This window comes from Fukomys damarensis, unplaced genomic scaffold, assembly GCF_012274545.1.
Source record: "Fukomys damarensis isolate Sample0158 unplaced genomic scaffold, DMR_v1.0_HiC HiC_scaffold_20, whole genome shotgun sequence".
In the NCBI taxonomy this organism is placed as follows: domain Eukaryota; kingdom Metazoa; phylum Chordata; class Mammalia; order Rodentia; family Bathyergidae; genus Fukomys; species Fukomys damarensis.
In genome coordinates, this window is record NW_022900932.1 from 5862709 (window position 1) to 5884652 (window position 21944).

Consider the following 21944-nt stretch of genomic DNA (forward strand, 5'->3'; position numbering starts at 1 on the left):
AAAGCAACATATTACGCTGCCTATGTAAATGTCAGCCAATACAGAGCTGCATAGTGTATATGCAGTATATCTTTTTAAATACATTTTAACGTTTCCTGGTGTTTCAGATTGCCTCCTGTTTTATATTTTCTTTTAAAAATGCTATCATATCACAGTCTCACTCCTTCCTCCCCAAGAGACTTCCCTCCAGAACCCTCTGAATCACTCTTTCATCCCGGACTGGTTACTCTCTAACTGACCAATCAGCTGCAAGACTGCTCACCCAGGACTTTTTCCTGTCTGCTATGTTCCCTGCATCCCAGCATCCCATGCTTCAGTAGGAGCAAGAGACATTCAAATGTGGCATTGGTCTTTTCTCAGCAATTGAAATTTTCCAAAGATGTGATCATTTTCCTGTCTGCCATTTTCTTCTATCTACTCCTAGACTTTGACTGCATGCACTTCAGCGCAGGCCTTGCCTGTATACAAACACAGTTCAGAAGAATACAGAAATCTCTGTATCAGTTTCCTCTCTTTTGTGTCATTTATAATAAAATCATCTTCTCATAATATGGACTTATACCTATTTTTACACTAGTTATTGGGCGGAGGAAGCACATACTACTGGAGAGAATTTGCTTTCAGTACATGAGTAAATAAGAACTTTTATATGCATAGAAAGAGAAACACATCACACAAAGGAAAAAAGGTGAGAGACTGTGACCAGGTATGAACGTGGTGTTTGTATCAGTAGCATCACAGAGGATGCTGTGAGTCAAGGTGCAGGAGGCTCAATTCTGAAGAACACTCTTGCTCCTCAGTATGTCACAGTCGCTTGCCTTGGAGAGATTTAAGATTCTACAAACCTACCATCTGGCGGGTCATTGTAACGGCAGAATATGATTTGAAGGGCAGGACAAGCCAGGTAACACTCCAGGCAGAAATCAGATTTGGGAACATGACATACACGACACTGATTATTTGGGATGAGGTTAATTTGGGCCCAACAGTGGTTTCAGATCACATTTGTAAAACAGAGATGCAGCTCCGAGCAAGGAGGGAGTGGGAAAGAAATAATGCAGCCTCCGTTTGCAATCATGTGTTTAGCACGATGCTGAAAAAACTGCTGTAATGGTTGATGTGAAGGGATGATGAAGTCAGATCAGAGGAGGTGGTGGGGACACAAGGTCAGAGAATGTCTTTAGGAGAAGGAGGAACTCTATTTCCCTTGGACTGACAAGACAGATGAGAATAGGTGCAGATACAGATGAAGCAGGCAAAAAAGGAAGATGTGGGAGAGAGAGAATTTGAGGTTAATGGGACTTCTCAAAGCTTTTTTGGGGAGCAGTTGGCACGGAAAGCCTCAGGTCCCTTCACAGATTCTTTTTTATTTTGAAGGCCTGAGTTAGCCGCCGCATTCACTCCTCTCTCTTCTAAAATGCAGAGCTATTGTTAGCTATATTCAAAGATGTCTTCAGTTATAAGCTGGCTTTCTTTTTTGAATTTGAATAGCTCTCCTCTTCTTTCTAAAGCCTTTGCTGACTATTAGCAAAAGTCAGAAAGGCAAAAAGTGCAGGCTTTTCGAACCAGACAAAGCTGGTTTCAAACCCCAGTTCTTGAGAGCTACTGTGCTTCTGGGCAAATGTCTTACCTTCTCTAAGCCTTGGTTTTTAAATCTGTGAAACAGAGACAATAATACTAATTATCCTAAAAGGATGTGGTTTAATTAATTAAATTAGTTGATACACATATAAACACTTAAACTGATACCTGGCATACAACCCTATGCTCATTTAAAACCTTTGTCTTATTTAAATCTCAAAGCAGCACTTTGGATTTATTTTTTTGTTTTGTTTTGTTTTGTTTTGTGGTACCAGGGATTGAATTTGGGACCTTGGGCTTTGCAAGGCAGGTACTGAGCCAAATCCCTGGCCCCTGGATTGTCCTTCTTTAAGACCATACCTCAGTTTCTACTTTGACAACATTTTTTCCACTCTCGATCTCTAAATAGGATTGAGTTAGATACAGGTCAGAGATTTGATATTTTGTTTCTTTCTCCTCCTTTTATTTATTTGGGCCTTAGAAGCTGTGCTGTTAGCCATTGGCTAAAAACCGTTGGTGCCTATCTCTTATTTATTGATTGATTTCTGTGGTGTCAGGATCAAACGCAGGACTGTGACTATGCTAGGCAAGTGCTTTACAAGTAAGCTGTGCCCGCAGGCTCTTCTTATTTTCAAGTGAAGTTAAATATAGTTTTATAAACTAAAGTCGTATTAATAACTTTCAGCTCTTAGGTGTCTCAATAATCATTTCTTTATTCAATAGACGTACACAAAAGAATGGGCTGATATTATAAACCATAAAAGTAGGCATGTGGAAGAAGCTGTTAAAGAACTTATATTAATATTTGAGCAAATTTATGAAGTTAAGAACACTGGAGAAAAAGGAAAACAATTGCCAGGTAATTTCACTAGTTAACAGCTTGAGTTACAAGAGGTACAGATATATCCTCATATGGGTACCTTCTGCTTAGTGGATAGCAAAATTCCAGATACCAAGAAGGGAGCACAGCGGTTCATTGTAAATCACATGGTGTGTACAAACAGTTTCAGGACCATTGAGCTCTTTTGTTCTGTAGGAGTTAGTGGGAACCCTTTTGAAATCCAAGTTCTGAAGCCAAACAAAAGTCAGTCTTGCCAGCAGGCATTTTTACGTTAACTTTTTGTGGTACAGCATAAGTGAAACCGGCAGGAGTAGAATCCACACTTTTCATGAATTTGGAAAATTTTAACTTGAGTGAGACTGTGTTTAGAGACATTTCCCCCTCCTAGACCCTTCTCTGAATGGAATAAATTATGCATTCCTACTTAGACCTGTTTTGGGAGCTCAGATTATAGGCCAGTGGGGCCTAGTAGAACAGTGTATTCTTAAGGAAGCAAAGATCATGCCCCTTAAGAAAGAGCAATCTTTAAAGTTTTGCATCCTAACTATAACTTCTATGCTTTTGTCAAAGCTCTCATTGTCCTCATTAAATTTGCTTGACTAGGAATAAGAGAAAAGTCCTCCTTTTCACCACTTTTCTTGAGGCAAATCTGTATATGACAAGGTACATGGGATTAGAGTAGATGAAATTATTTTAACCCCTGTTCTGCTGATTTCAGAGTCTCACTTTTTCCCCAAGAAAGCCCAACATTGTAATAATTTGAGTAAACACATGTTTCTCAAAGAAAGCTGCTGAATTGGTTCTTTCTTATCGAGGGCAGGGATTTCAAGTGGGGGAGTTTATTTGCTTCTTAGTTCCTGGATTGTAGGTTAAGAACCTGGGATTTTTAGTTTTGCTCGGATTGTTCTGTCCTAAATATTTAGACTCTCTGGGTAAATTTGAAGGGAAAATTTATATTTTGAAGGTTTGTTTTCAAGCTGTAAGAACTAATGAAGTTAGAAATTTGCAGTTGAAGGCTATACTTGTTAGAGTATAAGGAAGGAGATGCATCTGTCAATCAAGAGCTCTGTTTGCCCAAATGCCTACCCTTCCTATCCCCACTCAGGGTTTTGTTTGTGTGAGGCAGGCCTCTGACTGGACCAAGTCGTCGGTGCTTTGAAGGGGACTGGATAGGTGGCTTTGCCTAATAGGGCTGAGCTTGGGCCACTAATCGCCAATGTGTTTGAAGTGGGGGACATGCAGGAGGCTGGCTGTTTAAAATGAGAGGCAAATACTCCAGTCAAGAAGAGATCTGTGTAAATGACATGGGAAGGAGGGGAAGACAGAGGGGTTGTGCCTAGAACACTGGTTCTCAGTGGGGCCAGAGAGGGAATATTTTGCCTCCCTGGAGATATTTGACGACATGTAGAGACTTGTTCTGCTGTTGCATGGTGTGTGTGTGTGTGTGTGTGTGTGTGTGTGTGTGTGTGTGTGTGTGGTTGCTACTGGCTTCCAGTGGATAGGGTCAGGGATGCTACTCAGTGTCCTGCAGGACAGACCTCAGCAACAAAGAACTAGCCAGCCCCAAATTACCCAGTGACATCCGGTGCTGTGCCAGTAGTCTGTAGTGCCCAGGAGAAGAAACTCAAGCTAAAATGAGCATGGGCAGGATGTTTTCTTGCTTCTGAGAGACTTTTCACTTGCTTTTATCACAAGTATCAAAATCCACAAAAATATCAGTTCATTAAGTTAGAAAACGCAACAGGAAAGCAGTTCAGGTAATTTAGAAAGATAATGTGTAAAGCCCTCCTATCATTTTGTATTAATTCTAGATACGAAAACAGTATATTGACAGAATGTATTTCTTAGTAGCATGATGATTCTATCAAACAGAATGACTTAAATTAAATTCAAGGATGACTTCCATATGAACAAATGCAAAATAAAGTAAATATAAACATTTCAAAGTGTGAGCGTTTAAAAAATGAGCTTCTTAGGGCTGGGGATGTAGCTCAGTGGTGCCACACCTGCCTGGCAAGTGCCAGGTCCTGAGTTTGGTACTGGAAAAAAAAAAAAGGAGTTTCTTAAGAAGGTTTGGCCATAGAGAATAAAGAATGCTAAAAGTATACATGCTATGGTTTTTTTTTTCTGTCTGTAGAACGCCAGAAACATGTTGTTTTTGGAAGTGAAACAGAAGATGTTGAAAACAATTATTATGACACGGATGTGGTGAACATGGGTGATACTAATGATAAAGAAGATGAATTTAAAAAGGTATTTATTGTGCAACAACCTTGTACAGTTTCACAGAAGTGAGATTTAAGGATTGAAGACAGTCCCAGGAGGCACGTCCTCCAGCTGGTTCTGCAGTGAATTGGTGTCTCATTTATAACAGAGCTCAGCAAATACAGTTTTCAGTTTCACATTGTAGGATAGCACAGATCTAGAGTGTGCCATCGCATCCTTCCAGTTTCTCCCGGTATCATCAACTTCTGATGCGATTCTGTCCATCTGTTATAGTTCCTACTGCATCTCCCCGTCTTGGCAGCAGCCGTGTTTTCTTACGTAGTAAATGTGACTTCTGGGCTGGTAGCACCAATCCATCTAACTCAGAGCGGAGAACTTTGTCCTCACTTATCGTACTCGATAGAGTTGTCTATATCACAGACGCTGATTTTGATTCATTTGGGTCCCAGGGCTGTGTGTGTTAAACTAGCGCTGTGGACAACCTGTGGCCTCTGCCTTGGAGAAACCCCAGATGGGCAGATTGTATTGAAATGTGTTGAGAAGAAAGGTTAAGAAAGAGGCATGAGGAGCTCCCTCTTTTTCTGGTCTTCTGTCAACTCTTAAGTGCCATTCCCTCTTTTGCACAAATTCCTGCTTTCTCTTCCCTTTGCCAGTTTTCTTTTAATCCCTTGTACCCAACTTCTTTACATTCTTTCCCTATTTTACCTACAGCAGTATAGTTTTGAAAATAAACAGGGCACATTCATTCTCTTTTCACCTTCTTGCCAGTCGATTGGAAAGCACCTTCCTGTGGAATCCCAACCTTAGCCTCAGTGCCAGAAGCAGGCAGCTGAGCCACCAGCAAGAGCCAGCTGCACCGAGGGAGTGTGCTCGCCTCTCAGCAGCCACCACCTTCCCTTTCCACACAGGCTGGGTGTACAGCAAGACTGAGTGTAGTCTGAGCCCCTCTGGTCGGGGTCACCTGGAGCTGTGTCACCATCTCTCAGCTCCATGTGCCACACGCTGCCAGAAAGGTCTCTGATCATGTGACCACATCAGTGCCTGTGCTTTAGCTGGATAATCCACCCCCTCTGTGCACTCTTACGAGAGTGATAACTCTCTTTGCGCTTTAACCCTTCTGACCCAGCTCAACCTGGATCTCCCACAAAACCCCAGCCGGGCAGTGTCCACAGCAGTGAGGAACAGTGGTTAGAATGCGACCCTGGATGTGTGGCTCACTAGGGCTGGGGCCTTGGGCTGTGGCTCAGTGGAATAGCGCCTCCCTAGCGTGGGTGACACCCTGAATTCCATGTCTAGTGCCATGAAAAAGGGAAAGAACAGATGTCTGGGTAATCTGCCTGCCAGCACCTGTTCATTGTGCCTGTTCTGTGCTCTGAGCATTAAGCTTGGAAACTCCTTTCAAAGCAGGAAGGATGTGGAGAGAAGCTGTGTGTCGAGCCATGGTCTAGAGTTAGAAGGCTCATCCTGTACATTTGGGTCTTTTACCTTTTTTTTTGGTACTGGGGATCAAACTCAGGACCTTGGGCTTGCGAGGCAGAAGGTGGAACCACTGAACTAAGTCCCCAGCCCTTTCACCTTTTAAAATATGTCTTCCCACCATGCTGAGCTTCTTGAAGATGGAGATTCAGCATCTTTCTGTGCTTGGTCCCTAAGCAGACAGATACACCACCCTTGAAGTGCTTTGACTTCGTTAGGTTAATTGTTGCATGTTATTTATTTGTAGCCAAACTTTATACCCCAAACAGGTTGCCTGGTGATTTATCATGCTGGCATAGGAAATTTGAAGAAGTAATGAATTATAGAACATAAATAGACATGCAGTATAGAAGGATATAAAAAATACGGCTTGGCTCTAGATTTTTTTCCTCAGAGTAATTCCTTCCATAAATAAGACCTTAGTTTTTAAATATAGGTTCTAACTGGTTTTAGATCATGGAGAAAGTTAATAACATAGCTTTAAAAAGACTAGACTATTTTTTTGGTAGTCTTTTATCATTCCAGACCACAAGAAGGACACTAAGGTCAGATTATTATATTCTTAAATTAACAAATTTTCTGAGGCTTAGAAAGTAAATCACACAAGTAATTAGAGCAGCAACAGCCTTTTCAAAAATGACTAAAATAAATTTTGAGCATAGTTTCCAAAAGTGTATTTAGAAACACAGGAAAATATGTGTTGCCTCCTAATAAAGTTAAATAAATATTCTTTCTGGATCTTATAAACACTGCCAGATGTTTTAGATTTATTTGGTCCTCATAAGTTAAAAAAATCTGATTTCTTTTACATAAATTCGTCCAAACTGTCATCTACTCTCAGATTTGTATTGTTTATTCACTGGACTCAGAGTTCTCTTAGAAATGTGCAGTTTTGTTGGTTTTAGTAAGTTAACTTAGTGGTTGAATATCAAGAAAACCAGGATTATTTTGAATAAACTGTTTTTGAATTTTGGGTTTTTGAGTATGTCCTGATTTGCTAGAACGTTTGTGCAAGCACAGTTTTTAATATATTGTTGTCTAAAAAAATGCAAGTGATTTAGGATTGAATTTGTTTATACCGTGTTATGGAAACTGTATAATTTATTATTTCTCGCCTTTCTCATGTCACTTTTATAATTATGTCATTGCTTTGGTGTCAGAGGTTTATTTTTGTGCACCGAATTTAATATGGTTTCTTATTACAGGAATGTAAAGAAGTCTATGCTTTTTTCTCCCACCAATTACTGGACAGTCTTCAAAAAGCTACACGATTATCTTTGGACACAATGAAAAGGAGACTATTTGTTGTTAGGCAAGTTGAAAACGTGCTAAATTTGTCTGGTAATGCTAGCTATAATGAATGATATAATTCTAAGCGTATCTCTTGATCAGTTTGTCAATTTTTCAGAGCCATGAAATGTAAAACATAGCCCACATTAAAAGGCAGTCTGAAAACATTTGTGTACTCCCGCGAGAACCGCGAGCAAATGGACAACCGTGTTTCTGGCACCCAGGCCAGTGTCAGGAAGACTGCCGGTCCGCTGCTGGTCCTGCTGCTGCTCTCCCGAGGGCGACCACACCCCTGAACTTGTCCCTCACTGTCTTACTTCTCCGCACATCTTCCCGCTTGGTCCTATTCCTAACGTTTGCCTGAGTGTGACCTGTGTGCGGTATTAGGCTTTTGAGATTCATCAGTGTTGTTACAGTTTATTTTCACACGTGTACATTTGGAGTATGTGCCATTTATTTATCCGTTTCCCTGGCGATGGTCAATCTGGGTTGTTTCCAGTTTAAGCTCATCTGATAAAGCCTCTGTGAATGTACCTTTACCTGTCTCCTAGTGTAGCTGCTCAGAGTGGATTTGGGGGTCCTAGGGCGTGTGTGTGCCTCCTTTGTTCAGGCAGGGCTCAGAATGAGAATGGACACGGCCCAACATCCTTGCAAACAGTACATTCAACTGAAGCATTCTTGCTAACGCAGAGGTGTGAAGTGGCTTCTCACTGGGGCTTAAAACTCATTTTCCTGGTGACTGATGGACTGGTTACATGTTCACGTGTTTATGGGTCATTTGTTCTTTCTCTTCCTTAAAGCTCATGGGGCTTTCTGGGGAGGTTATTTTTTTTTTCTATTGGAATGGAATGAGTCATAAATCTTTCAATATATTACTTTGTTGATGATGATAAAGGAACTAGCACCTTTCTGTTCTGCCTTATCTTTTCATTTACTTTATTTTCATTTTTTCCTTGGTGGAATTTAAAAAATTAAAAAATGTATCAGTTGTTTAAGACATTCAGATTTATCAGTCGTGTATAAGTGATTTGTGATTTTTATGTCCTTTTAACGAAACTTCCTCCCTATTTCATAATGCCTCCTGAAGGTTCTGTAGTTTTGTAAACTTTTATGTTTAGGAATTGTGATGCTGGAATTGATTTTGATGCTTAGAGAGGAGAAAGCTTTTCCACATAGTCATTAATTACCAGGCAGCAGTTGTTGACAAATCAACCTTTGTGGGGAGAGGAGGGGTGTTTAAATTGCACTGAATCCCTAGATCAATTTGGAGAGAATTGGCTTCCTTACAAAAATGTTGAGTCCTCTTTCCTAACTACTCTGTCCTATATTTATTTATTTTTGCCATTGTGATTGTATACTTTTTATTACTTGTGCAGCTATTCTAAAGATTGTCATCATCTGTGTCATTTTAAATTTTTAAATAAACGCTTTTCCCCCCTTATCCTTCAGATATTGCATCATGTCTGCCCTGTTAGTTGAGCCATTTTTGTTATCCTTGTTGTTTTAAAAAATCTTTCTTGGGAAGACAGCCTTCACTTATCTTGTTGAACAGTCTCCATCTACTTAGGAGTTTTTCTTATCTCCATATGTTTCATTTTATCTGGTGTGAGTTTCCGTTTCAGTTTTTTTCTTTCTTTCTCTTTTTGGTACCTGGGATCGAACTCAGGACCTTGCACTTGCGAGGCAGGCAGTGGAACCACTGAGCTAAATCCCCAGCCCTATTTCTTTCTCTTTCTTACCCTTACATTTATGCATGCTTATTGGGATTTCAGTGTGAGGGCCCTTTTTAATCAAGAGGGGTGTGTGTGTGTGTGTGTGTTTCTTTTCCCTTTTCTGCTATCTAGGATTTTCACTTTAGCCTCCAGGTGACCATTGCAATATTGAGTTCAGAACCAGCTCTCAGTTGTGTACAGGTGCTGCCCCCTGGAGAGAGATTGTGGGTATGGCAAGCTCAGCCCTGAAAGAAATGGAAGGGCCAGTTGGTGGCTTATCAGGGATTCTGTGGAAAGCTGTAGCAGCGGGCAGGGGGCTGCTAGACTGTCTTGTAACTTCTTTTCATAGTGAAAGGCGCATCTTCTTGGTTTGTGGCGTTACTCAGTGAGTTGGCTGAAGCTCCCTGTCTCACGTGGAGTACTGTCAAGTCCCCAAATTCCCCAGAGCCACCCTCTCTACTGTCAGTTGCACCCTTAGGAACCAGAACCCTGGCGAGGCCGTTCTTGTGTTTCTGGTCCATTCCTGATTTATGAAGACGCTTGTCTTGTATTTGAACATTAGCACACCCTGTGTATCAGCTCTCGGTTATTATGTGTTTGGCACAAAGAGGTGTTTCTGAAGAATGAACTCACAGTGCTACATTAATTTACAGGTTCTCTAGTACTTAGGGAAACCCAGGGATGATAACTTAAAATCCTCACTTGTCTAGAATGTCTCTCTTATTCTTATGCCCAGATGTTTGTTTGGTCTTCCTGAATCTTTTTCTCACATAAATGCTGTTCTTTTGTTTTAGTTTTCAGACCCAAGTTCTACTGCTAATCTGATTTTCCGATTTTAAGTGGTTATTTTGATACGTTCAAAGACAGATTTTAAAAAAATTCTTGAAATTCACATATTACATGCTTGAATGAACCCCTCTGACCACTCCAATCCTATTAGGCACACAGGATTTTTCTAAGATGAGAAAACGAGTTGGTTCTTAAAATTAAAGGAGCGCTTTCTTTAACTTACCTATGTAAGATTAAAACACTAGAACTTAATGGCAAAGTGTCTCTGAGCTGTATCCCACTGCAAGTTCCTTAGCCTTGCCTTTCCTGGGTTTCCTCATCTATAAAATGGAAATAATGATCACAGGATCTGGCTCATAAAGTTAGTTTGAGAGTAAAATGTGTCAATTTGTGGAAAAGGTAAAGTGCCTGGAATACACTAAAAATTCAATAAATGGTACTCATCTTTTTATCCTTTCTCCTTTTCTTTAAATAACTTCTATCTCTTTGTATTTTGCACCTGAGAGTTTGGAGAATTGCTTAAGCTGACCCTCTAGTCTGCTAAAAAACGTTACTGAATGACCTAGGTGCTGTTCACTGAATCTTTATTTCTTTTATGGGAACTCTCTCTGGTTCTTAGATTCACCCTTTGTATTATGTACAGCTCTTCGTGTTCTATTGATGTACCTCAATGATCACGGGGAGACTATGAATTAGAAGGCTTTTGTTTGCTTGCTTATAGTCAAGGAACTCCTTACAATAATATATTTATCTGGAAACCATTGGCCTTGAGTGCCACTTTTGAACTGTGGTGTGTGTATGTTTCTTGTGATTTCCACCCCCGATCCATTTGTCCTTAAAAGTGGAGGTGTCCTTCAGGAATGACAGCACTTCTTGCATTCCCAGAGAAAAAGAGAATGGAATGTTTTATATTTTTGTCTAGAATAGGGATGGAGTTCTGCTATGGCTTTGATTTGAGAAGTCCCCCGAAAGCCACATGCTAAAGGTTTGGTTACAAGTGATGGACTTTGGAAATGATTAGATCTTAAGGGCTTTAAGGTCATGACCCTGGAACTGTATATCTGGTCCCAAGCCCCTTCTTCTCAATCTCATTTTCTTTCTCTCTGCTTCTTGGTGTGCAGATTTCCTCTGCCATACCCTTCCACCATGATATTTTTGCGTCACCTTAAAGCAATGGATGGGCCAGCCATAGATTAAAATCTCTGAGGCCGTGAGCCCAAATCAATTTTTCCTCCTGTAAGTTGTTACTCTCAGCTATTTTACTTCAGTGATGACAAGCTGACTAATAGAATGTCGGAAGAGAGGGAGATGGCCAGACTAATTTGCAGCTCTGTGTTACTGGACACATGTGTCTGTGTGTCTGTGTATGAGTGATACTGCTTTAAAAAGCAATTTTTAGAAAACTTTGACCAAAAACCTCCAGTTTAATCTTGTAGAATGTACATATATAAAGTTTATGAAGATGTATGTTTTTTTGTTGGTGTTCTCATCCTCTGTTGTCACAACGGTGAAAACAGAGTCTTTAGTGAATAGTGTTAAATAGTTGAAAGAGAGAGAGAGAGAGAGAGAGAGGGAGAGAGAGGGAGAGATGCATGACAGATTAGTATTTTGCTTCTAAGAATATTAAGTCATTGTGTTCTCTGCAATTTATGTCTTGATTATAAGTAATGTTTGGTATAATTTGATATTTTGAATACTGTCCTATTTTAGGATTGAAATGTGTAGCATATTAAGTTAGTTGCGGGGCTGGGGATTTAGCTCAGTGGTGCTATTGCCTGCCTTGCAAGTGCAAGGTCCTGAGTTTGATCCCTGGTACCACAAAAAAATAAACAAACAAAACAAAATAAGTTAGTTGCAAAATTTTTCTAGCTAAGGCTCAAATGACCATCTTATTACAGCCCATATGGACGCAGACCATCAGATGATGTTATTTCTTTTATAAAAACTGAAGTACATCTTGCAATTCCTAATGTGGTAAGTGTTATTGACTACAGTGACTTCTCGATAATGCACTTAAGAATTATAGCATTAGAACTGAACTTTGATTTAGAGGAAGGTCTTGGTCCCATGTTTTTCTTTTTTCACTTTCCCTGTAGTCTTTTTTTTTTTTTTTTTTTTTTTTTTTTGGTACCAGGGAATGAACTCGAGTCCTTATGCTTGCAAGGCAGGCAGTGCCACTACTGAGCTAAATCCCCAGCCCTCCCTGTAGTCTTTAACACAAGTAAAATTATTATTTTTTATTGTTTCTGCATAGCTCCTGGATGTATTGAAGGTTGGTGTTGAGTTGGGTGTCTGTTCTGCTATCTGTAGTCAAGAGCCCTACAAATCACTTTGCTTTTTCTTACCTCATATCCTAAGTTGTTTACATAAAGTCATCTCATAAAAGGCCAACTTCCCACCCCAAACTCACCACCATGAGGCAACCTACTACAGATAGCAGAACAGAAAGAAAAAAAGAGTGAGCCTGTGTCCCGAACTCATGATCCCTGAGCCTTTCTTTGGCACTTACCTCTCCAGCCATCCCAGCTGCTTCTTGGTGTCTGGAACTCCAGACCACACAGTGGCTGAGATGCCAGGCAGGGACCACATTGGCTTGGTCTGACTTCTGGAAGGAGAACATCCGAGCTTATTTGACTTATTTGGGAGGACTGAGGTCAGATTCTTTGTGGCATAGCCTCTGCAGTTGTCTTGCTCCCTGAACATCCAACACATAATTTTCTTTTGCACGTAGCCATCCTCACAGGTTGACAAGGACTGTGGTTGACCTTTGGCACATGAGATAAATGGATAAAATGGGGAAACCTCTGGGTGGAGAAGGTCTGTAGCCCCCTGCTCTGCACACAACTCTCTCCCACTGGCCACCTGAGGCTTTGCCCGCTTGACGGGCAGTGAGCTGGGAGGATTGGAGGGATGTGTTGTATGTGCTGGCAGCATTATGTACTGGCTGCTTTTTCCCACAGGTAATGGTTCCCAGCCTGGATGATATTCAGCAAGCCATCAACCGGATGATCCAGTTGACCTTGGAGGTGAGCCGAGGAGTGGCTCATTGGGGACAGCAGCATGCTCACCACCCCAAGTCTGTGGTTACCAGTCCCACCATAACTGACCTGACGTACGGGAGTACAGGAAAACAGCTGAAGAAGGAAGAGAGTAAGAACGTTAGCACAAATCCCACAGGAAGAGAGCCTTAGAATCATAGCAGTTAGTAAATGGCCTTTCTGATTCTTCCCAGGGTTGACAGCATATGGATTTTTTTGTAAAGTGTATGTTTAGTTGTTCAATTTTGCATAAAAAAGAAACAACTAGTGTTCTCCATCTTTCCTTTAAAATAGAACTTGCAGACATTTCTTTCTTTTTTTTTTTGTTTTTTTTGTTTTTTTTGTTTTATTGAGTTTGTTGGTACATTTAGGGATACAGTACAGTTACATTCATTGTTGGGATCATGTACCTTTACATGGCAAGTCTTGATTCTCATTTTTTTCCCCTTACCTCTGCCCTCCCTTCACCCCCTCCTCCCCTCCCCATCTACAAACACTTTATTTTCATCTTTTCATTCTCTCACATTTTTTTCTTTTCCCTTTTTGTTCTTCCCCTACGTATCACACCTTCCCTACAGACATTTCTTTCTTATATTTGGTTGTGAAAGAATGAGGATTTTTATTGCTATATTATAATAATCTGAAAAGTTGGTTAAATTCGTTTTAAAAGTTAAAAGTTAAACCTCTAAATTTACTTTCAACATTGTATTTGGTCTGATAACTTTGAATTTTCATAGCTGTGTTATCAGTAATAGCACCAAATTGCTAACAAATGTCTAAAAAGTGAATAAACCAAAGACTGTATACCCATACAGTGAAATTCTTCTTAGGAATAAAAATTATTGAACTACCAAGACATGTCACATTAATTAGTTTATTAATTAAATGAAGAAAACACCTTGTATTTTCTTTCTTAATTTTAATGAAATATATGACAAAATAAAAGAGCAAAAGGGCTTAGAGAGGACTGTGGTAAATTTAGCACATCAAAGAGCTTCTACTACCAAATTATGCCATTTTAAAAAGATAAGCTGGGAATCTGGAATTTCATGTAAAAATCTCACAATTTTAAGTTGTTCAAAACTATTTTTAAAATGGAAAGTGCTGCACGGGCCAAACAATATCAGTAAGGTCTCTGCGTGGTGAGAGAATACTCAAGTGACATGGTCAGGTTTGTGTTTTGATGAAAGAAGTTTGCAGCAGTGGTTCATAGTTACTGCAAGATCTCCGCGTACCAGATGCTGAGCTGAAGATAAACAGATTGTCTCATTCCATCCACATGAGGGTAGTCACAAAGATCAAACAGTTGACCTAAGGTCATGTATGTAAGGAGTGCAGTCTTCCTCCTTTGACCACTTGTGCTGTTCTATAAGGTAACAATTTCAATGCTTGAAATTCTACTTGAAGGACTTCTTCAATTTAGAAAGATTTCAATCCGTGCCTTTTAGTTCCCTCTTCTGGAAAACACAATTTTTCCAAGTTAAAAAAAAAGCTAGACCTCAAAATTAAATCTGACATGGTAGTTTAATAAGAATAAACAGAGATAGCAAGAAAATAGCTTTTAGTTATTTGGAATAACTCTTTAGTTATCTGGAGGAAGTATCTTTAAGAAAATACATTTTTGAAAAAATTATGAATATTGAAATTGTTAACATTTAAAGTCTAACATTGAAGCTATTTATAATGTGAAAGCATTTGCTTTTAGGATCATTTTTAGTGTGGTTTGCAGTACAGATTAGTGGTGCTTGTTTGGGGGAACTGCTACATGCGTATAACATATCTTAATTACTTTTTGTCTCTTTACTTCCCTTTTTCTTACCTTCCCCTGTCCTTTTTCATCTCCCAAAGTCTGTCTTCTTTTTCTGTACCATCTCTCCCTTATTTTACTCATTTATATTTTAGGTTTCTCATTCAAGACAAACCATGTGATATTTAACTTTCTGTGTCTGGCTGGTTTTTCTTAGCTCTGTGGTCTCAAGTTTCATCCATTTTTGTTGCAAATGAAATGATTTCATTATTGATGGGTGAATAATATTCATTTTTGTGCATAAACCACAGTTTATTTATCCATTTATCTGTTGATGGGCATCTAGGATGTTTCCAGAGCTTAGCTGTTATGAATTTTGCTGCTATAAATATGGGTATACTCATATCACTGTAGTGTGGCACCTTTAATTCTTTCAGGAATACACCCTGGAGAAGTATATCTGGGTCAAATGCAATTTGTATTTTTATTTTTTTGAGAAATCTCCAAACTGATTTGCTTAATATTTGTGCTAGTTTATATTCCCACCAGCAGTGTAGAGGGGTTCTTTTTCCTCCACATCCTCACCAGCATTTGTTGTTTTCATGTTCTTGATGATAGCCATTCTGATTGGGGTAGGACAGAATCTCAGAATTGTATTGGTTTGCAATATGGCTAAAGACGTTGAGGAGTTTTTCCACGTACTTATTGGCTATTTGTGCTTCTTTTGGAAAGTGTCTGTTTAGTTCATTTGTCCATTTTTTAATTGGTACATTTTTTGGGTGTAGTAATTTTTAGGAATTCTTTTTATATTCTAGTTATTAATCCTCTATCAAATTTTTCCCATTCTGTGAGTGATCTCCCTTTGTTGATTTTTTTTTTTTTTTTTTTTTTTTGCCACACAGAAGAAACTTTTTGTAATCCCATTGGCTGATTACTGATATTATTTTCTGTACCATGAGAGTTCTTTTCAGGAAGTCCTTGCCTATGCTTATGGCTTTGAGTGTTTCCTGTACATTATCTTCTTGCAGTTTCAGTGTTTTCTGTTTTATATCTTAAGTGTTTGTTCCATTTTTATTTGATTTTAGTAAAAGGTGAGAGATATGGATCAGAAGCTTTAGTCTGAGTTTCAAACTCTCAGAAGTTTTAGTCTTCTGCATGTGGTTATCCAGTTTTACCAACACCATTTCTTGTTTGTTTGTTTTTTTCTTTGGTTTTTTGAGACAGAGTCTCACTGTGTAGTTGAGACTGACCTGGAACTCACTATGTAGCCCAGGCTGGTCTCGAACTCACAGCGATCCTCCTGCCGCAGCTTCCCGAGTGCTGGGATTACAGGCGTGCGGCATCATGCCCAGCTGTACCAACACCATTTCTTAAAGAGGCTGTGTTTTCTCCAACGCGCGCACGCACGCACACACACACACACACACACACCCCATATATTTTTTGGTACTGGGGATCAAACTCGGGACCTTACGCTTGCGAGGCAGGCAATGGAACCATGAGCTAAATCCCCAGCTCCTCCAACATATAATTCTTAACCCCATTGTAAAAAATCAGATTACTGTAGCTGCATGGGGTTGTTTCTGTGTCTTGTTTTCTATTCCATTATGTCTACTTTTGTGCCAGTACCATGTTTTTTTTTTATTGCTATAGCTTTGTAGAATAACTTGAAATCTAGTATTGTGCTTCTCCCTTTGCTTTTTCCTCCTGCTCCTTTCTCTTCTTTCTCCTCTTCCTCCTCCTCTTCTTTTTTTCCCTCAGGATTGCTTTGGCTCTTTGGGGTCTTTTATTGTTACATATAAATTTTAAGATTTTTTTCTAGTTCTGTGAAGAATGTTGCTGGTATTTTAATAGGTTTAGATTGAATGAATGTATAGATTGCATTTGGTAATATGACCCTTACTTATAATAGTATTAATTCTGCTGGACCTAAAACAGGGAAGTCTGTCCATTTTCTTTTTTTCCTTTATTTAAAATTTTTTTTTAATTTTGTGAGACAGGGTCTCGCTATGTAGTTCATCCTGGACTTGAACTCACTATGCAGACCAGGCTGGTCTTGAACACTCAGTGATCCTCCTGCCTCAGCCTCCCAAGTGCTGGGATTATAGGCATGTACCACCACACCTGGCTGGCTGGCTGTTTTCTAATGTCCTTGTCAATTTCTTCAGAATTCAATAATTTTCATTATAGAGGTCATTCATCTCTTTAGTTAGGTTGACTCCTAAGTATGTAATTTTCTGATATCATGAATGGAGTTGTTTTCTTGAGTTCTTTCTTGGTGGGTTCATTATTGGCGTACGGGAATACTGTTGATTTTTGTGAATTGATCTGGAACTCCACAACTTTGATGAATTTGTCTATCAGATATAGAAGTCTTCTGGTGTTTTGAAAACTTTTCTGTGTAAAGAATCATCATCTGCACATAGGAATATTTTAACTTCTTCTTTTCCTATTTATAAACCTTTCATTTTCTCTTAGGATCCTTTGAAGAAATTATTCCTGCAAGGAAGCTGAAGAACTTTTACCCAGGGGTGGCGGAGCACAAAGACATTTCCAAGCTAGTCCTTCTCCTTTCTTCCTCTGTGAATTCTCTCAGAACAGTGGCCCAGGAGGCCCTGCAGGAGTTTCAGAAGTATAAGACCCTCTGGACGGAGGACCAAGATGTGAAAGTGAAGGTGTGTTTCCCTTCTGGTGCTGTTATTTTAATCATTTAACGGTTGAAAGGGGATCATAAACATATTGGGAATAATGAGACAATCTCATGGGCAGAGGTCAAGAACCCACAGAAGCCACACACCTGACATAACCTCTGAAGCTCGGGCAGATTTCATTTAATTCCCTTAAGAAATCGGGTGCCAGTTAGGTGTCGGATGTTGTCCAGAGCCCGAGTATTCAAGGATATGTCACACTTACTTAGAGCCTGCTGTATTTTTGGTAAGAGGACTCAAGGAAACTATAGAACTTTGAGTAACCACGTAGTCTGTGAGATTCCCTCCTCCAGCCTCTTCTACAACCAGGATAGCCCTTACTTTACTAAGGTTGAAATGTAAGAGTGTACATGCAAGTAAAAAGTTCTAATTTAAGTATCAGAAATGTAATTTATATGTTGTTAAAAAATGGAAGGAAATATTATCTGCTGCCTTTCAACAGGAATTTTTGGGTAACAATCCCTCTCTGACGGAAATCAGATCAGAAATTCTACGCTATGCTACTTTTGAACAGGAGATTGATGAGCTGAAGCCTATAATTATTGTAGGAGCACTTGAACTGCACACAGGTAATTACAGATATTTATTATGTAGCATATTTGTGTTTCCATATGAAATTATATTTTATTTAGCAAACAGCTATTACATTACCCTGAGGTAAAATTTATAATTTTTAATAGTTCTGGGCCATCCATATTCTTTATATCCACATACACATTACATAGGCAGATTCTTCAGTTAGCAGTCAAACAACTAAAACTACAGGTAGAATTCTTTTTTAGAGGAGGGTGTTATGTATATGAGACAAGAATCAGACTGTTTGAGGTCTCCTGAGTTCATCCACTCGAGATTATCAAAGAATGATGATGAGATGACCACTTCATATTTGAAATATGAAGAACAGGCTGGGTGTTTGGCTTACCTTAGCTAGGGAGAGCTGTGCTGGTTAGGTGTAGTTTTCCCAGAGGGCAAGTACTATCCTAGATAGGGCATCTGGACAGCACAATCCAAGGATTGTGGATCTAACTAGGTTAAGATTGGCTGTCAAAGGCTGCTTACTCTACTCAGGTGGGACCTGATTGGCTGGTGCTGAACGGAAAATTTTTTAGAGTACAACCTCCCTGATTGGCTGACGTTAAGAAGGGAGTGAGTTGGGCTGTGGTTTGGGTTTAAACTGGTTATGGTGACTAATTGTTACCATGGTTACAGAACAATCCGTCTTGTCTTAAGTTTGTGGGACAATTTTATTCTCAGGGGAAATTTGAACAACTGTTTTACATGAATTATCTACCTTAAGTGGATTTTCAGGTGAATTCTCAAGGAGTCAGCGTTAACTATAGCTCTTTAGTTGGACTACTTGGGTTTTAGCTTCAGCCTCCATTTCCTTTGCTGGGATCTGTGACATCTGCCTCTTGAACTGCTTTTATATTAGACATTAGCATATAATGTCGCTGGCAAATAATTAATGTTCAGGAAATGTTACCGTTAAATCCACCAAGGGAGGATTTAACTTGAGGGAGAATCACAGGTATTTGAAGGGAAATTATTCGGTTGGATATCAGAAACTATACACCAAGAGCAGTAATAAAAACAGCTTCTGGACATTTTAGGAAACTATATTATTTTTTAAAAGTTCTTTGTCTCCTCACAGTGGTTAGTACTATGATCCTTAATACAAAGAACAGTGGCAGCTTAGTGTTATCCTGGGCTGAGGTGCTTATTTTTGAAGCAAGGGAACTAAAAAAGTAATAGATGGAGATGGCTGCAAAGAGAGGGGAAAGTGGGCCGAACTCCTAATTCAGGTGGGCCTGATGAAAAGGAGAAAGGAAGACGCCCATGTTAAGCATTTCATGGGATAGTATCTCCTGGCCCCAGTCGGCAAGCTGGGTGCGTGATTCTGCCTGAGCTGCAACTTTCCCTTTGCTCCACAGGCCCCCAGTTTAGCTGTTGGAAGTTGAGAGGCAGCAACCATGTTTCAAGCTTGACAGGCTGGGGACTGAAGGGACCTCGAGAGGAAAGAGAGGAATGGGTAAAGAGCTGGCTAGTTAAAGCTGTTTTGTTTACCAGAAACAGAAACCCTTTCGAGTGACATTAAGGGAAAGGGAGTTGTATCCCAGAATCCAAGGTGCACCTGGGCCTGCAGCATAGACCAGGACTAGGCATCCTGTGAGAAGCTGATGTGTTTTCTTTCTCCCTCAGGATGTGACTTTTTCTGCTTCCCAAAACACATGGCTCCCCCTCACATGTCATGTCAAACTCTCCAGAAAGCTCTCTGATTGGCCCCCAGTAGGTCAGCGCTGACCTCGGATCGTCAGCCATGGTACACGGTCAAGTTATAGGAAGGCTTTAACCATGTGGCCAAGACAGAGAGTAGAATAACAAAAAAACTGAGCTTGTAGTTTGATGGGCAAGCAATAGCTTTCACTGCACTGAGAGGGGTTCCCTAGAGGACACTGAGGAATGAATGAGGGCTGCTAATGAGATGTTTAGAAACTGAGCAAGGTCCATGTAGAAAAGTGCTGTCCTGATATTTCCAAAAAAGTCCCTCATCCCAGCAGTAGTGTCTTTTTTGTGTACAGCTGAACACACTCTAAAGAGATAGGAATTAAGTCTTCAAAATCTCATAACCTTATGGCACGTTAACTCATCCTAACCAGGTTTTAGGTGCTCAGAATCTACATACGGTTGGTGACTACTGAGCTGGACGGCACCGTTATAGATTCTCAGATTACACACACAGTGAGTTATTTCAGAGTGCCAGTTGGATTCGATTTTCATCTTTTTGTCTTCACACCAGGGCCGATGAAATTAGCCTTATCAATTGAGGCCAAGGCGTGGAAGATGTTACTCTGCCGATACTTGAACGAAGAATACAAAAAGAAGATGTCAGACATGATAGCATTTATCAATGAGTACCTGAAAAAGTTATCCAGACCTATTCGCGATTTAGATGATGTCAGATTTGCAATGGAAGCTCTGTCTTGTATTCGTGATAATGAAATCCAAATGGACATGAGTTTGGGACCAATTGAAGTAAGAAACGATGCCATGTTTCTTTCTTGAAATGCTTTCTTTTTCTTTCTTTTTTTTTCAAATAGAAATATATTTTTTTCAAATAGAAAGTGATTCTGTTAATATGTTTCTTCACCTGTTATGCCTGTCTGTCCTTTTAGGAGACTTTTAACAATTACCAACAGCGAGGGACATACAAAGGAATATTAATGTTAATGTGGTACTAGGGTGGCAGTTCGGTTTTTGCTATGACACTGACATTTTAGGGAAAAGAATGGTTGCATACTCTTATGTCAGTCATATATATTAGTCAGGTTCTCTCAATATCTTTGGTTTTCCTTAGAAACCATTGGTAGGTCTCATTCATACCATGGGCAGTATAGTGGGGACAGCCCACCTAGGCACGATTGTAAACCGCTGGAACTTAGATCAACAAAAGATGATTTGGGGAAAGGGCACTGTATTAGTTTCCTACTGCTGCTATAGCAAGTTACCAGAGTATATAAATTTTTAATGACTTACAATGATAGGTCTGACCCCTGTTTTCCCCCAGCCTCTTGAGTTTCTGGAATAGCTGTTCCCAGATTCCTGAGCCCTCAAACAGTGCTCCTACATCCTGTTGCCACCTGCCTGTCCTGCTAGGTTACAGGGCACCCAGCACAGCCAAACATTAGCTGTTGCTATGTTAGCCATTGCCGTGTAGCCGTTGCTACTTAGCTAGGCTTGCTTCACCCACTTCCCTAACCCAGTCCATAAAACCTCAGCCCAATAAACTTGACTTAGACTCTCCTTTGGAGTTATTCGAGGGAGGTCTCACTCAGGACCTTAAATTCAGGCTGGCTGTGTTCTTTTACTGGTTCATCATCATTTACCTGACATAAAACATACTTGATGGCTTAACACAGCACAAACTCACTGTTTTATAGCTCTAGAGATCAGGGTGTCAAAAGATTTCAGACTCGCATGGCTAAAGGCAAGATGTCAGCAGGACTGTGTTGCTTCTAGGAAGAATTCATTCCTTGTGTTTTCTTTCTTTCTTTTTCTTTTTTTTTTTGGTACTGGGGAGCAAACTCGGGTCCTTGTGCTTGCGAGGCAGGCGCCAGAACTACTGAGCTAAATCCCAGGCCCTATTCCTTGTGTCTTCTCATGGAAGAAGCTGCCCGCATTCCCTGGCTCACTGCCCACTGCCAGCAGTGGTACCACTGCCGCCCCTGCTTACGGCATCATATCTCTGACTCTCTTCTCACTCTCTTTCCCTTTTGTGGACTTTTGTGATCGCATTGGGCCTATTCGGTTCATTTAGGGCCATTGCCCCATCAAAAGCTCCTTCACTTACAGCCACAAAGTCCCTTTTGTCCCATTTTGGCAATGTATTTACAGGTTTTAGGGATCGAGATATGGACAATATTGAGGATGCATTATTTTGTCTGTCAGAAGTATTTTATGACTAATACTATTTATAATATTCAAAATTTCTAACAACAGTGATAAATATCAGATTCTTCAGTTGTTTTATTGTTTTTT

At 39.9% G+C, this 21944-nt stretch overlaps 1 protein-coding gene across 1 annotated transcript in view; it reads left to right on the forward strand.

Moving 5' to 3' along the window:
- Positions 1 to 21944, forward strand: part of Dnah8 (dynein axonemal heavy chain 8) — a 258133-nt gene that overhangs the window by 63726 nt on the left and 172463 nt on the right. The window contains 8 exon segments of the mRNA XM_010638857.1: positions 2305 to 2440; positions 4560 to 4675; positions 7330 to 7436; positions 11814 to 11889; positions 12876 to 13065; positions 17179 to 17375; positions 17851 to 17977; positions 20206 to 20441. Coding sequence (XP_010637159.1) covers positions 2305 to 2440; positions 4560 to 4675; positions 7330 to 7436; positions 11814 to 11889; positions 12876 to 13065; positions 17179 to 17375; positions 17851 to 17977; positions 20206 to 20441 — 1185 coding nt within the window.